The sequence below is a fragment of the Ranitomeya imitator genome, chromosome 1 (assembly GCF_032444005.1).
Source record: "Ranitomeya imitator isolate aRanImi1 chromosome 1, aRanImi1.pri, whole genome shotgun sequence".
NCBI lineage: Eukaryota > Metazoa > Chordata > Amphibia > Anura > Dendrobatidae > Ranitomeya > Ranitomeya imitator.
This window is the reverse complement of record NC_091282.1, coordinates 450,579,263-450,594,277: the sequence shown is the minus strand read 5'-3', so window position 1 is coordinate 450,594,277 and position 15,015 is coordinate 450,579,263. Positions and strand designations below refer to the sequence as shown.

General features: G+C 42.5%; 1 protein-coding gene across 1 annotated transcript in view; it reads left to right on the top strand.

Annotated features, from left to right (window-relative positions):
• The window catches only part of GLDC (glycine decarboxylase), a 120,250-nt gene that overhangs the window by 78,991 nt on the left and 26,244 nt on the right, over positions 1–15,015 (top strand). Inside the window, exons 4-6 of the mRNA XM_069764482.1 lie at positions 10,939–11,103; positions 11,215–11,292; positions 14,707–14,854. Of these exons, the coding sequence (XP_069620583.1) occupies positions 10,939–11,103; positions 11,215–11,292; positions 14,707–14,854 (391 nt within the window). The remainder of the gene's footprint in view (positions 1–10,938; positions 11,104–11,214; positions 11,293–14,706; positions 14,855–15,015) is intronic.

Genomic DNA, 15,015 nt, shown 5'->3' with positions numbered 1-15,015 from the left:
CAGAAGCTCTGGTATGTGCAGACCATGTCCCTGTATGGTCAGACACGGACACCGCACATAGCAGGGGCAAATTTATAAGATTATTTCGGCACATTAACTTTATTTCTCTTACCCCGACGGCACTAACGAGAGAGAGAGAGAGAGAGGGATCCGCCCTCAGGGACAGGAAACCCACAGGTTAAAAAGGCGGGACCTCTCCTCCACCTCAGTTCGGTTTCCTGTCCCCGACGGGGATCCCACAGCTCACCATCCAGGAGTCCAGGGACCATCGGGCCGAGTTCAGGCAGCGGGGGGCCCTGCCACGGTCTCAGGTGGATTCCTCCCTGAAGGCGCGTTCCGGGGTCGGCGGGCCTCGTGCATATGCGCGGAGGGGAGGCAGTGAAGAGGAGAAGACAGCCTGCCTCTTCCCTTTTCAAGGAGTCGATCGGTAATAGGTAGCAGCGGCTACCTGGAGGTTTCCTCCGCCGGTCCATGAGGCGCACAGGGGGTGGTGACGCCGGTCACCGACAAGCGGCAGATCGCAGAGAGCAGCAGCGGCTGCGGAAGCTCCGTCCCTCCTGTGAGCCGGTAACTAGTGGGCGCGCGCGAGGTTCAGCGTCTTACTGCGCAGGCGCGGGGGTCACTTCCGGGGCGGCGCAGGGCACCTCTGGGTAAACCGGAAGTTACCTGGCGCCGCTCTGTCAGTATATATCCGGAAGGAAAGGGGCATACCGCTGCTCAGTGATTACCACCATGAGTGGAATAGAGCAGTCGGTGGAAGAAATTTCACAGGCCCCTGTGACAAAGAATCCGAAGGAGCGCCATTCGTCACGGAAACCTACGCAGCGCAGCAGCTCAGGATCCCAGCGCAGCAGAGGCTCTGGTGGATCCAGGAGGGAGACGGTGGTTCAAGTGGAGGAGGCATCCTCAAAGCCACAACCGGTATCTTCCTCACATTAGGAGGGTAAGTGACCTCCGTGAAAGTGTATATTCTAATAGGGGTTTATTGTTTCCTAGGGAAAGAAATGCCAAGGTAAAAGTAAACATAAAGTGTGCCCACTTTGTTCAGCAGATTTGCCAGATTCATGGGTTAAAAAACTCTGTGCGTTATGTATTAGGAACACCATTAATGAGGAGAAGCCGAGTTTCACATCTGAATTAAAAGACTTAATTAAAACCCAAGTGGCAGACGCACTTAAAAGCGTAAAAAACCGTAAAAGAAAACGTAAAGCAAAAACTCCAGATTACAGCTCCAGCGAGGGAGATAGCACGAGTGAGGATTCAGATAGCTCTACAGCTTCAGCATCCTCCTCCGCATCTTCAGAAAGCGGCCGCAACTGTTTCCCAATAGATGAAACGGATGCGCTGGTAAAAATGGTTAGGGCGACAATGGGTCTGGCGGACACTCGTTCAAAAAAATCCGTACAAGATCTAATGTTTAGTGGCCTGGAACAAAAGAAGTACAGAGTATTCCCATTTAAACGAAAAAATACAAGCCCTAATAAAAAAGGAGTGGAAAAGACCAGACAAAAAAGTACTGTTAACACCCAAAAGGAAATATCCATTTGATGACCCAGCCTGCGCCTCATGGGGAAAGGCGCCAAAATTAGACGTCGCCATCGCGAAAGCCTCTAAAAAGTTCGCCCTGCCTTTTGAGGATATGGGGACCCTCAAGGATCCTATGGATAAAAAGGCCGATGTCTTCCTAAAAGGGTCCTGGGAGGCCGCCAGCGGGGGGCTAAAACCCGGTATAGCTGCTACGTGTACAGCTAGAGCGCTAATGGTCTGGCTGGATCATTTAGAAACTCAATTAAAAAATAAAACCCCGAGAGAGTCTATACTGGACTCCGTGTCAGCGATGAGAGGTGCCGCTGCGTATTTAGCAGATGCCTCAATAGACTCGGGGGTACGTTCACACTAGCGTCATGCGCCCCTATGTTTAACATGGGGGACGCATGCGTTTTTGCTTGTTGCGTTTTGCGACAAATGCGTCTTTTTTGCCGCAAGCGTCGGACCAAGAAAACGCAACAAGTTGCATTTTTCTTGCGTCCGATTTTCAGCAAAAAACGATGCACGCGTCGCAAAACGCAGCGTTTTTGCGTGCATTTTGCCGCGTTTTTCGGTGCGTTGTGCGTCGCCGACGCAGCGGCGCACAACGCTAGTCTGAACGTAGCCTTAGGCTGACGGCAAGATCAGCTTCTTTCTCAAATGCGGCTAGGAGAGCACTATGGCTGAAGTGCTGGCCGGGGGACCTGCAAACTAAAGCCAAGTTGTGTTCCATACCGTGTAAAGGTGAATATTTGTTCGGTCCCACCCTAGACAATGTCCTCGAAAAAGCGGTGGATAAAAAGAAAGCCTTTCCAGGATTCCTAAATCAGTCTTATAGGCGGCCCTTTCGAGGGAGGAGGTTCACACAAAGACGCCCCCCAAAAAACCAAAAGGAGGGGTGGGAAGACAGAAAATTCAAAAGAGGAGGTTTCATGTTCAACAAACCGGATAATAAAAAACAGCCACAATGAGGGTGTGCCCCAGGTAGGAGGGAGACTGACCCACTTTCTTCCAACCTGGGAAAAAATTTCTGGAAGTGCCTGGACTCTAAACATCATAAAGACGGGCCTAAGACTAATTTTTCACACAATGCCACACAATCAGTTTGTGGTCACACCACAAAGAAAGTCGGAGATCGAGCAGCTGAGTATCCAGAGGGAAGTTCTCAGTCTTCTGGAAAAGAAAGTCATACAGGAAGTTCCGCAACAGGAAGAGACGAGGGGTTTTTATTCTCCACTCTTTCTTCGAACAAAGCCGGACGGAACTTTCAGAGTAATTATAAATTTGAAACAACTAAACAGATACCTGGTAATAGAAAAATTCAAAATGGAAACAATAAAATCATGTGTCAGATCCCTTATCCCGTTTTGTTTCATGACTGTTATAGACTTAAAGGACGCATACTATCATGTGCCAATCCATCCGGAGTTCCGGAAATATCTCAGGGTTGCAGTAATGATACAAGGGGAACTGAAACATTACCAATACAGGGCTCTTCCGTTTGGTCTAGCCATTGCCCCGAGGGTATTTACAAAATTAATGGCGGAAGTAATGGCCCATATAAGGGAACAAAACATATTGATTGTGCCTTATCTGGACGACCTCCTAGTGATGGGCAGTTCCTCTCTACATTGCAGCCAGCAACTAAACAGTGATGGTAGCCCTATCGAATCTAGGATGGTTTTTGAACCTGGAAAAATCCAGGCTTATCCCGTCTCAAGTACAGTTGTACTTAGGGATAGTAATAGACTCAACAAAGCAAGAGTGTCGTCGAAGTGCCGGAAGAAAAAGTATCCAACATGATACATCTAGTGAAGCAGTTGAATGTCTCTCCTCTGATCACTCTAAGGAGAGCCATGTCCATACTGGGGTCAATGACATCTTGTATCCCAGCGGTCCAGTGGGCTCAGAGCCACTCGAGAGATCTCCAGTGGGAAATACTAGAAGCGGTATCCCACGCAGGAGGAAATTTAGAGAAGCAATTAAAAATATCCTCTTGAACAAAAACTTCCTTAGCCTGGTGGACAAATCCGTCCAATCTCAGGAGGGGGGGTTCCATGGGTGTGGCCGGTCTCGATAATCCTAACCACAGACGCAAGTCCTTGGGGGTGGGGGGCCCACCTAAACAGGCAAATTGCCCAAGGTCCTTGGTCAGGGGAAGAAAAAGACCTTACTTCAAACATGAAAGAGCTTTTAGCAGTTCAGTACGCCATCAATCATTTTTTAACATCCCTCCGTTCCCACCACGTGAGAGTACTGACGGACAACAGGGTGGTAGTAGCATATTTAAATCATCAGGGAGGAACGAGGTCTCAATCCCTAATGAAAGTGACAAATTTCATCATGTCGCAAGCAGAAGCCAACTTGTCCTCCCTGACAGCCCTTCACATAAAAGGGTCAGAAAATCAAACTGCAGATTTTCTAAGCAGAACCCAATTAAAACAGGGGGAATGGGAGTTAAATACAAAAATATTCAAACGCATAGTGGATCTTTGGGGGGCCCCGGATATAGATCTATTTGCAAACAATCAAAATCGGAAAACTGAGGCCTTCTGCTCGATAGATCCTCGGGGGAGTCCAGTGGCTATAGACGCGTTGTTAATGCCATGGAAATTCCATCTAGCTTATGTGTTTCCTCCGATAGCTCTATTTCCCTTAGTCTTGAAGAAAATCAGGGAGGACAGAGCCAAAGTGATATTAATAGCCCCGTTCTGGCCGAAAAGAGTATGGTTCCCATGGCTACGCCTAATGTCCATAGCGGATCCATGGGTACTCCCAGATATCCCAGACCTTCTGCATCAAGGGCCAGTGAATCACCCTCAAATATAAAGTTTGCACATGACGGCCTGGCTTTTGAAAGGGAACTGTTAACAAAAAGGGGGTTTTCTTCAAATCTAATTTCTACCCTGCTGGCCAGTAGAAAACCTATAACTACCAGAGCATACGGCAAAGTCTGGAAAAAGTTCCTCTCCACGTCAGCAGTTACCCTATCAGATCAGATGCCAATCCAGGAAATTCTAGAATTTCTTCAAAAAGGATTAGAGAAAGGCCTAGCAACAAACACTCTGAAAGTTCAGATTGCAGCATTGGGTGCCCTTTACAACCAGGATTTGGCGGGGAATCACTGGGTAAAAAGGTTTATTAGAGCATCTACTAGGTCCAGACCAGTTATACATCTCACCGCTCCTCCCTGGGATCTGAACTTAGTCCTTTCAGCACTAACTAAGGCACCGTTCGAACCTTTATCTCAGGCTTCACTGAAAATAATATCTTGGAAAACCTGTTTATTGGTGGCTCTAACCTCAGCTCGCAGGATTAGTGATCTGCAGGCCTTATCAGCTTACCCACCTCTAACCCAAATATTAGATGACAGAGTAATCCTTAAAACTGACCCTTCTTACCTTCCCAAAGTGGCGTCAAAATTCCACAGATCAAGAGATGGCGTTACCATCTTTTTGCCCCAATCCAAAAAACAAAAAAGAGGAGGCTCTACACACACTAGATGTAAAGAGATGTCTAACACACTATCTATCAGCCACAAGGGAGTGTAGGAAAGGGAGGGCTCTGTTTGTCTGTTTTCAGGGACCAAATAAGGGTCACAAGGCATCGAAAGCTACGTTGGCAAGGTGGGTAAGAGATGCCATCAAGATGTCATATACCTCTTCCGGAGAACAGGCTCCGGACACAGTTAAGGCTCATTCAACCAGGTCGGTGGCAACCTCTTGGGCTGAACGTGGTGGAGCATCAATAGATCAAATATGTAGAGCAGCCACTTGGTCTTCCCCCTCTACATTCTTCAAGCACTATCAGCTTAATCTATCTTCTCCCTCAGACTTAACTTTTGGTAGGAGAGTTCTTGAGGCAGTAGTCCCACCCTAAAACTTTCATTCTTTGAAATTCTCTCGTTAGTGCCGTCATGGGGTAAGAGAATATCGTAGTTACTTACCGATAACGGTATTTCTCTGATCCCATGACGGCACCTGTATATTCCCTCCCTTCACGTATGGGTGTCCACACTACTAATAATTTAAGTCACGAGGTGTGCAAATAAAAATAAATAAATAAATATATATATATATATATATATATATATATATATACATACATACATACATACATACATACATACATACATACATACATACATACAGTGGGGCAAAAAAGTATTTAGTCAGTCAGCAATAGTGCAAGTTCCACCACTTAAAAAGATGAGAGGCGTCTGTAATTTACATCATAGATAGACCTCAACTATGGGAGACAAACTGAGAAAAAAAAATCCGGAAAATCACATTGTCTGTTTTTTTAACATTTTATTTGCATATTATGGTGGAAAATAAGTATTTGGTCAGAAACAAAATTTCATCTCAATACTTTGTAATATATCCTTTGTTGGCAATGACAGAGGTCAAACGTTTTCTGTAAGTCTTCACAAGGTTGCCACACACTGTTGTTGGTATGTTGGCCCATTCCTCCATGCAGATCCCCTCTAGAGCAGTGATGTTTTTGGCTTTTCGCTTGGCAACACGGACTTTCAACTCCCTCCAAAGGTTTTCTATAGGGTTAAGATCTGGAGACTGGCTAGGCCACTCCAGGACCTTGAAATGCTTCTTACGAAGCCACTCCTTCGTTGCCCTGGCGGTGTGCTGTGGATCATTGTCATGTTGAAGGACCCAGCCACATTTCATCTTCAATGCCCTTGCTGATGGAAGGAGGTTTGCACTAAAAATCTCACGATACATGGCCCCATTCATTCTTTCATGTACCCGGATCAGTCGTCCTGGCCCCTTTGCAGAGAATCAGCCCCAAAGCATGATGTTTCCACCACCATGCTTTACAGTAGGTATGGTGTTTGATGGATGCAACTCAGTATACTTTTTCCTCCAAACACGACAAGTTGTGTTTCTACCAAACAGTTCCAGTTTGGTTTCATCAGACCATAGGACATTCTCCCAAAACTCCTCTGGATCATCCAAATGCTCTCTAGCAAACTTCAGACGGGCCCGGACATGTACTGGCTTAAGCAGTGGGACACGTCTGGCACTGCAGGATCTGAGTCCATGGTGGCATAGTGTGTTACTTATGGTAGGCCTTGTTACATTGGTCCCAGCTCTCTGCAGTTCATTCACTAGGTCCCCCCGCGTGGTTCTGGGATTTTTGCTCACCGTTCTTGTGATCATTCTGACCCCACGGGGTGGGATTTTGCGTGGAGCCCCAGATCGAGGGAGATTATCAGTGGTCTTGTATGTCTTCCATTTTCTAATTATTGCTCCCACTGTTGATTTCTTCACTCCAAGCTGGTTGGCTATTGCAGATTCAGTCTTCCCAGCCTGGTGCAGGGCTACAATTTTGTTTCTGGTGTCCTTTGACAGCTCTTTGGTCTTCACCATAGTGGAGTTTGGAGTCAGACTGTTTGAGGGTGTGCACAGGTGTCTTTTTATACTGATAACAAGTTTAAACAGGTGCCATTACTACAGGTAATGAGTGGAGGAAAGAGGAGACTCTTAAAGAAGAAGTTACAGGTCTGTGAGAGCCAGAAATCTTGATTGTTTGTTTCTGACCAAATACTTATTTTCCACCATTATATGCAAATAAAATGTTAAAAAAAACAGACAATGTGATTTTCTGGATTTTTTTTTTCTCAGTTTGTCTCCCATAGTTGAGGTCTACCTATGATGTAAATTACAGACACCTCCCATCTTTTTAAGTGGTGGAACTTGCACTATTGCTGACTGACTAAATACTTTTTTGCCCCACTGTATATATATATATATATATATATATATATATATATATAGGAGCTTATATAAGTTATATAGTTATGATTTGTTGTGTAAAAATAACCAATTAAGTTACAGCAGAAATTCCCTGCAAGGCTCTGTAAACCAACTGAGGTGGAGGAGAGGTCCCACCTTTTTAACCTGTGGGTTCCCTGTCCCTGAGGGCGGATCCCTCTCTCTCTCGTTAGTGCCGTCATGGGATCAGAGAAATACCGTTATCGGTAAGTAACTACGATATTTTAACACATCCAATTTTGGAAGTCCTTATTCAAAGATCTATTGATTTTAAAATGAACCTTTGTGGGGGGAAAACCCCTTAAAGCTCTACATTTGAAAGTTTATACCTTTTTGGATGATGATGATGATGATGGAGTTTACTAACGTGGAAGCTGGGATAGTTCTTTTGAGCTTGGTCACTGACTAATCTTGGAAAAGGGAGGAAAGGACACATTATGCTCTCATCTCTGTGAGCCTTGCTCTACCCACCCCCACCCACTTTTTTTTTGTTTTTTTTCCTTCATGCATATTGTATGACCATATGGACACTACTAGATTCACACCATGAGCAGTGTCGAGGTACAGTTATATGAAAAAGTTTGGGCACTCCTATTAATCTTAAGCTTAATGTTTTATAAAAATTGTTTTTTTTTTTTTGCAACAGCTATTTCAGTTTCCTATATCTAATAACTGTTGGACACAGTAATGTTTCTGCCTTGAAATGAGGTTTATTGTACTAACAGAAAATGTGCAATCTGCATTCCTCCTTTTGCAAAAATAACAGCCTCTAGTCGCTTTCTGTAGCTTTTAATAAGTTCTTGGATCCTGGATGAAGGTATTTTTGACCATTCCCCTTTACAAAACAATTCCTGTTCAGTTAAGTTTGATGGTCGCCGTGCATGGACAGCCCTCTTCAAATGATCACACAGATTTTCAATGATATTCAGGTCTGGGGACTGGGATGGCCATTCCAGAACAGTGTAATTGTTCCTCTGCATGAATGCCTGAGTAGATTTGGAGCGGTGTTTTGGATCATTGTCTTGCTGAAAGATCCATCCCCTGCGTAACTTCAACTTTGTCACTGATTCATGAACATTATTGTCAAGAATCTGCTGATACTGAGAGGAATCCATGCGTCCCTCAACTTTAACAAGATTCCCGATGCCGGCATTGGCCACACAGCCCCAAAGCATGATGGAACCTCCACCAAATTTTACTGTGGGTAGCAAGTGGTTTTCTTGGAATGCTGTGTTTTTTGGCCGCCATGCATAACGCCTTTTTGTATGACCAAACAACTCAATCTTGGTTTCATCAGTCCACGGGACCTTCTTCCAAAAAGAAATTGGCTTCTCCAAATGTGCTTTTGCATACCTCAGCCGACTGTTTGTGGTGTGCTTGCAGAAACGGCTTCTTTCGCATCACTCTCCCATACAGCTTCTCCTTGTGCAAAGTGCGTTGTATAGTTGACCGATGCACAGTGCCACCATCTGCAGCAAGTTGATGCTGCAGCTCTCTGGAGGTGGTCTGAGGATTGTCCTTGACTGATCTCACCATTCTTCTTCTCTGCCTTTCTGATGTTTTTCTTGGCCTGCCACTTCTGGCCTTAACAAGAACTGTACCTGTGTTCTTCCATTTCCTTACTATGCTCCTCACCGTGGAAATTGACAGGTTAGATCTCTGAGACAGCTTTTTGTATCCTTCCCCTGAACAACTATGTTGAATAATCTTTGTTTTCAGATCATTAGACAGTTGTTTTGAGGAGCCCATGATGCCACTCTTCAGAGGAGATTCAAACAGGAGAACAACTTGCAAGTGGTCACTTTAAGTAGCTTTTCTCATGATTGCATACACCTGGCTATGAAGTTCAAAGCTCAATGAGGTTAGAAAACCAAAAAAAGTGCTTTAGTAAGTCAGTAAAAAGTAGGTAGCAGTATTTAAAACAAGAAAATGAAAAGGGTGCCCATACTTATGCACCTGTCAAATTTTGTTTGAATGCAGATTGCACATTTTCTGTTCGTACAATAAACCTCATTTCAAGGCAGAAACATTACTGTGTCCAACAGTTATTAGAAATGTATGAAACTGAAATAGCTGTTGCAAAAAAAAACAATTTTTATAAAACTTTAAGCTTAAGATTAATAGGGGTGCCCAAACTTTTTCATATAACTGTAACTATGTCCTGACAGACGCGAGTCAAACTTCGCCAATTTGATTTCATTTAGAAGGTCTGTCAGATCCTGACGTTCTCAGTTGTCGTTTTTACTTATCTTTGGGAAAGTTTGCACTCTCCTATATAACGCATATTCTATGGCTTTGGAGCTACTATAAATTTCTGTCATTCCCATGCCGCTGCAAGATCTGTGTCTGAATGGCCTCCATGAACTGCTCTTAATATCTTAAAGCACTCTGCTGATTCTGGACCTAACCAGTTAACACACAAATCCCGTTGTTCCTTTCTGGTGAGGTTAAGATCTTGGATTACAGATCAAAAGGTAGACTTCTAGGCTCTAGTTCTCTGCACGGTCCTCAGACTGAGAGAGACTGATGCTCTATTAGCTCCTGGCGACTCATGCATTTGTCAGACGTGTCTGATCTCCCAGTGGCTGTTGCTGGATTACCTTGTGGTGCCCTTGGGGAAAGTAAGATTTCTGGTTTGTATGGCTGTGATAGATCGGGACAAAATGGTGCTGTTTAGTCTCTAGAGATTCAGCTAGCTGTAGCCTAAATTGCAGGTTGATGCTGGATGTTACCTTGTCAGTAGTAAGTGGCAACATGCCTTGCAATGGTAGGTTGCTCGCTATCCTCTCCTCTTGTCTGACCATCTGCATTTAGTTTAATTCAGGAAGGAAGATTCAGTAGATTAACTTTTAGGTAGTTAATGACCTGTACCTTGACAAATGAGGTTGGGATATCTAGGGAAGATGAAAGAATGAGGTAGTATATGGAGGATAGTGGTAACAGTAAAATCCTCCCCAGTTCTGATGCATGTCTCTGCCAAGATGGCACAGACCAGAAAGACCAAGGTGTGATGAAACCAAAAATGGAGGAAATTACAGCTACAATACATAAAAACCTATTATAACGAATGCCAGTAGATGGCAGCAAAGGAAAACCAATACTATACACCAGCATAATGATGGAATTGAGATTATGCCTCCCTGCAAGATCTGCAGAGGATGACTGGACAGCACAAAACAAAACAGTACACCCTTCTCTACATGGTCTGAGACGCTGTGGTTGGTGTTGCCCCCCCAAAAATGTTGGTCACCAGATTAAGAAGCTGACAGGCTAAATGGATGGAAGCATTATATCGGTCACTGACACATTTCTGACATGTTCATATAAATGAATGCTATTGAACAATTTACTTTTTTTCCCATTTAGTTACATAATTCTACACACTATTAATTGCCCAATAATTCTACACACCTATTCCAACTAAGACAAAACCTCACTAATTTTTTTTACTTACTTTTTCAGTTTTATTAGCCTTGTGTGGATCCACCAACAGCACTGTAGTTCAATAATAAAGCTAGTCATCAAAAATACAAATTACCAAAGTGTGCATGCAGTGTAAACCAAGAATCTGGCTTCATGGATTAAAAAAACTAAACCTCCCCTTTCTTATTTTTTTTAGGGTAACACAGTATACACCATATCAACCAGAAGTGTCCCAGGGCAGGCTTGAGAGCTTGCTGAATTATCAAACCATGGTATGTGATATCACTGGGATGGATGTGGCGAATGCATCTTTGCTGGATGAAGGAACGGCAGCAGCTGAAGCAATGCAATTGTGTCACAGGTCAGACGCCTCATTATGTTGTTGCTCTTAACACTTCATTGGTATCGACATTTTTTTAGCACCAGTTATTGTCCATATCATTAGAGACATTTCTTTGCACATTTTATTTAGGCAAAACAAGAGGAGAAAATTCTATGTTGACAGCCGTTGCCATCCTCAAAGCATAGCTGTGGTTCAGACAAGAGCAAAGTAAGTTTTTTTTCTTTTGAAGAAAAACAAAAAAAATTATATATACACATACACATACATACATACATACATACATACATACATACATACATACATACATACATACATACATACATACATACATACATTCATTCTCTTACCATGTGGTATAAATGACCTCATAATGGGGTTCTTTCAGTCTTTCAGTACATTTAATGTCCCCAGCTGCAGTTTATTATAAAGAAACAAGCTGCATTATATTCTGCTTCCATCGGCGACCCTCTGATGCTCGTGGTATCTGGCATTGGCTACAGTGCTTGGTATTAGGATGCAGCGCGACAGCCATTCGGTGAGCTCACTGGCTCTGGCAGTGTAGCCAGAACGCCCCCTTTAGAGGCTACAGCTGTGCACTCATTTACTGAAAGGAAACTTCTTTTTATTCTGTGAGTCCATATACAGTGACTTGTAAAGTTAAGGCAACCCTTGGTCAAAATGACTGTTCTTGTGAACCGTTAAGTTGAAGATTACATGAACCCTACAAGGCCTAAAGTTAAAGATGACACTTTTTCTTTCTTTTTTTTTTTTTGCCTAAAATACAGACTTCTCTTGTACATTTCCATGGGCCAATTTTCTTTTTTGTAATTTTTGAAAAGTTTAAGCAACCTACATGCTTAGTACCTAGTAGCATCCCCTGAGGGATTTTCAAACATTCTTCCTTGGAAAATTCTTCCAGTTCTGTGAAATTTCTGGGCCACCTTGCATTCAATGCGTTTTTTGAGGTCTAGCCACAGATTTTCAACATTTTTCAGATCAGGGGACTGAGGGCCATTGTAAAACCTTCTGCTTGCACCTTTCGAGGTTGGCTATTGTGTGGATTTTGATGTGTTTAGGATCATTATCCATTTGTAGAAGCCATCCTCTTTTCAATTTCAGCTTTTTTACAGATGATATTTTTTTCTTCCAGAATTTGTTGAAATTTCATTGAATCCATTCTTCCCTCTACCCGTAAAATGTTCCCCATGCCATTGACAGCGACACCACCCCAAAGCATGATTGGCGAGATGTTCTTTTCCTGAAACTCTGTTTTTTGTTGTTTTTTTTTTTTTTCATTGTGGCCAAAACAGTCTATCTTTATGCTCATTGGTCCACAAGATTTTTTACTTTTTTTCCCAAGATGTATCAGACTTGTTTAGATGGTCCTTTGCACACTTCTGATGCTGAATTTTATGGTGAGGATGGAGAGGTCATCTTCAGATGATTTTTCCAAGAAGCCCATATTTGTGCAGGTGTCTTTGAACAGTAGAACAATGTACCACAACTCCAGAGTCTGCTAAATATTTCTGTAGGTCTTTTGCAGTTAAGCGCTGGTTCTGATTTGCCTCTAGCAATCTTATGAGCAACTCTCAATGACATTTTGCAAGGTCTTCTAGACCTTATTTGACCTCCACTGTTCCTGTTAACCGTTACTTCAAAATGTAATTAAGAATTGAGCAAACCATTTTCAAGTTGCTCTTTCACTTGTAGTCTTCTCGTGCGTTGTGGGCCTCCACCATTTTCATTTTCAGAGTGCTAGGCAGCTGCATAGAAGAACCCTTGGCTGCTGGTTTTTGGCACAAGGTTAGAGGCTTGGTCTTTATAAAGCTGGGAAATTTGCATCACCTGGCCTTTCCTAACAATGATGAACAAGCTATAACCCTCACTGACCATGCTTTCAGACCTTAGCCTAAGTTATCGGAGAACACTTCTTCTCCTTCTCCATTTCGACCAGGGGTGCCCAAACTTTTACATGCCACTGTAACAAAATAAGTCCTGTCTTGTAATATGGGTCCCAAAAAAAGTTTTTTTTTTTTTTTTCCGTCTGTTTTTGTTTTTTTTCTGACCAGTAAAACCTAAACCAAAAACCTCCATAAGGCTATGTTCATACATTGAGTTTTTGCTGCATTTTTCAGGACCCCAAAATTCAGCTTTGCTTCTAACACAGAATAATTAATAAAAAACAATAACTGGTAGGGATTGTGACTCAACTGGGCTAACGAAAATGACCCTACATGAAATAAATAAAATATACCTTTTATTAAATATTATTAAAAAACAAACGTTTACCGTGCAATCAACCGTGCATACTAAAAACGCCCTGCACCAAGAAATCTATCCTTACAATCTGCCTGTCAGCGGAGGTTGGCACCGTATGCAATATAAGAGTATGGCACCCCCGCTCCTCGGTGGCTATCCCTAAAGCTCCTAGATATCCCTATGCTGGTGAGATTAACAGTCAACCAATCAAAAAGAGAAAAGGTGCTAGAAAAAGTGAACACTATCACATTGATAAAAGTGACGTGCACACATACCACAGAAACATGAACATTGGGATCCTGAAGGTGTTGGGGCACCAATGGAAGACCTATGTAAAACTATTTTTTGGGGAAAAATGGAAATTTCATCAAATTTATTTAGTGGAAAAAGATTGTCTGAAGAAACTGACTACCGTGAACAAAAAAGTTAATGAAAAAATGCTCAATTACAAATGTAACAGCGGGGGATGGGGGAGTTGAATTGGTCTAGAATAGTTTACCTAAGACATTGACAGAGCATTGAGTTTGTAGTACTGTTTACTTTCTCACTTGGGTCAGCCCTTGAGTTGGTTCGGTATTGTTCAATTTCACACCTTGGTCAGCCAATGTTTACTTTACATATATCACTAACTTAAACTGTACTAATCATAACTGCCATGTTAATGTGAGGAGACCAAAACATGGTTTTAAATCTTAAAAATCACAAAAATAAATTGGGTTTCACATACTGATGTGGCAGTGTTTCTTTGCTGCATTTTTTGCACTTGTTCATTGCTTTCTGTGGGTGAAAAACAGTGACATGCTGCAGTGTTCAAAAAACACACCGTTTTTCCAGAGTGGTCAAGAAAAAACCAATGCATGGTATTTCTGAAGTCTCATAGCTTTTGCTGCTACTGTAAAACGCAGCTTAAAATTTGCATTAAAAAACTGCAAAAATGCAACGTGTGAACATAGCCTAAATTGGACATTGTCATTGTTTGGCTGCAGAATAAATATTTTAAAGTAAATTAAAAATAATTTTTATGTAAAATCCAGAATGGTTTCTTTTTGTATATTAGAAAAATGTGGTGCCACTGGAAACATCTTGTTTCCCAAAAAATAAGACCTCATACAGCTCCATTGAAATAATGACTGAAAAAAAAATTGTGCCAAAGTAGTAAAACCTAAATAAAACTATATAAATTTGGTATTGCCATAAATCATGCTGACTCGGAGAATAAAGGTAACTTGTTCAGCACATTAACATTTGAAACCTCCAAAAAAGTTGATTTGACATGTTTCACCCCCCAACTTTGCTTGCACCAGTATTTTTACTTTTACCAGCTAGCTTTATTGCTCCATAACACTTTCATTCTGTTTGAAGCTATATTGGTGTCACAACGGAGCTGATGTTGCCACATGAGATGGACTTTAGTGGGAAAGATATCAGTGGTGTTCTTTTTCAATATCCAGACACTGATGGAAAGATAGAAGACTTCACGCAGCTGGTTGACCGAGCTCACCAAAATGGGGTAAGCCCAAATGTTAAGAGATGATTGAATAGCAAAAGCTAGATAGGGGGGCTATTAGGAGTGTCTTTTGTTCACCACGGGTGTAACTATTGCTGTTGCAGAGGGTGCAACCACAACCAGGCCTCTGCTGGAGGGAGGTGTGTGTGTGTGTGTGTGTGTGG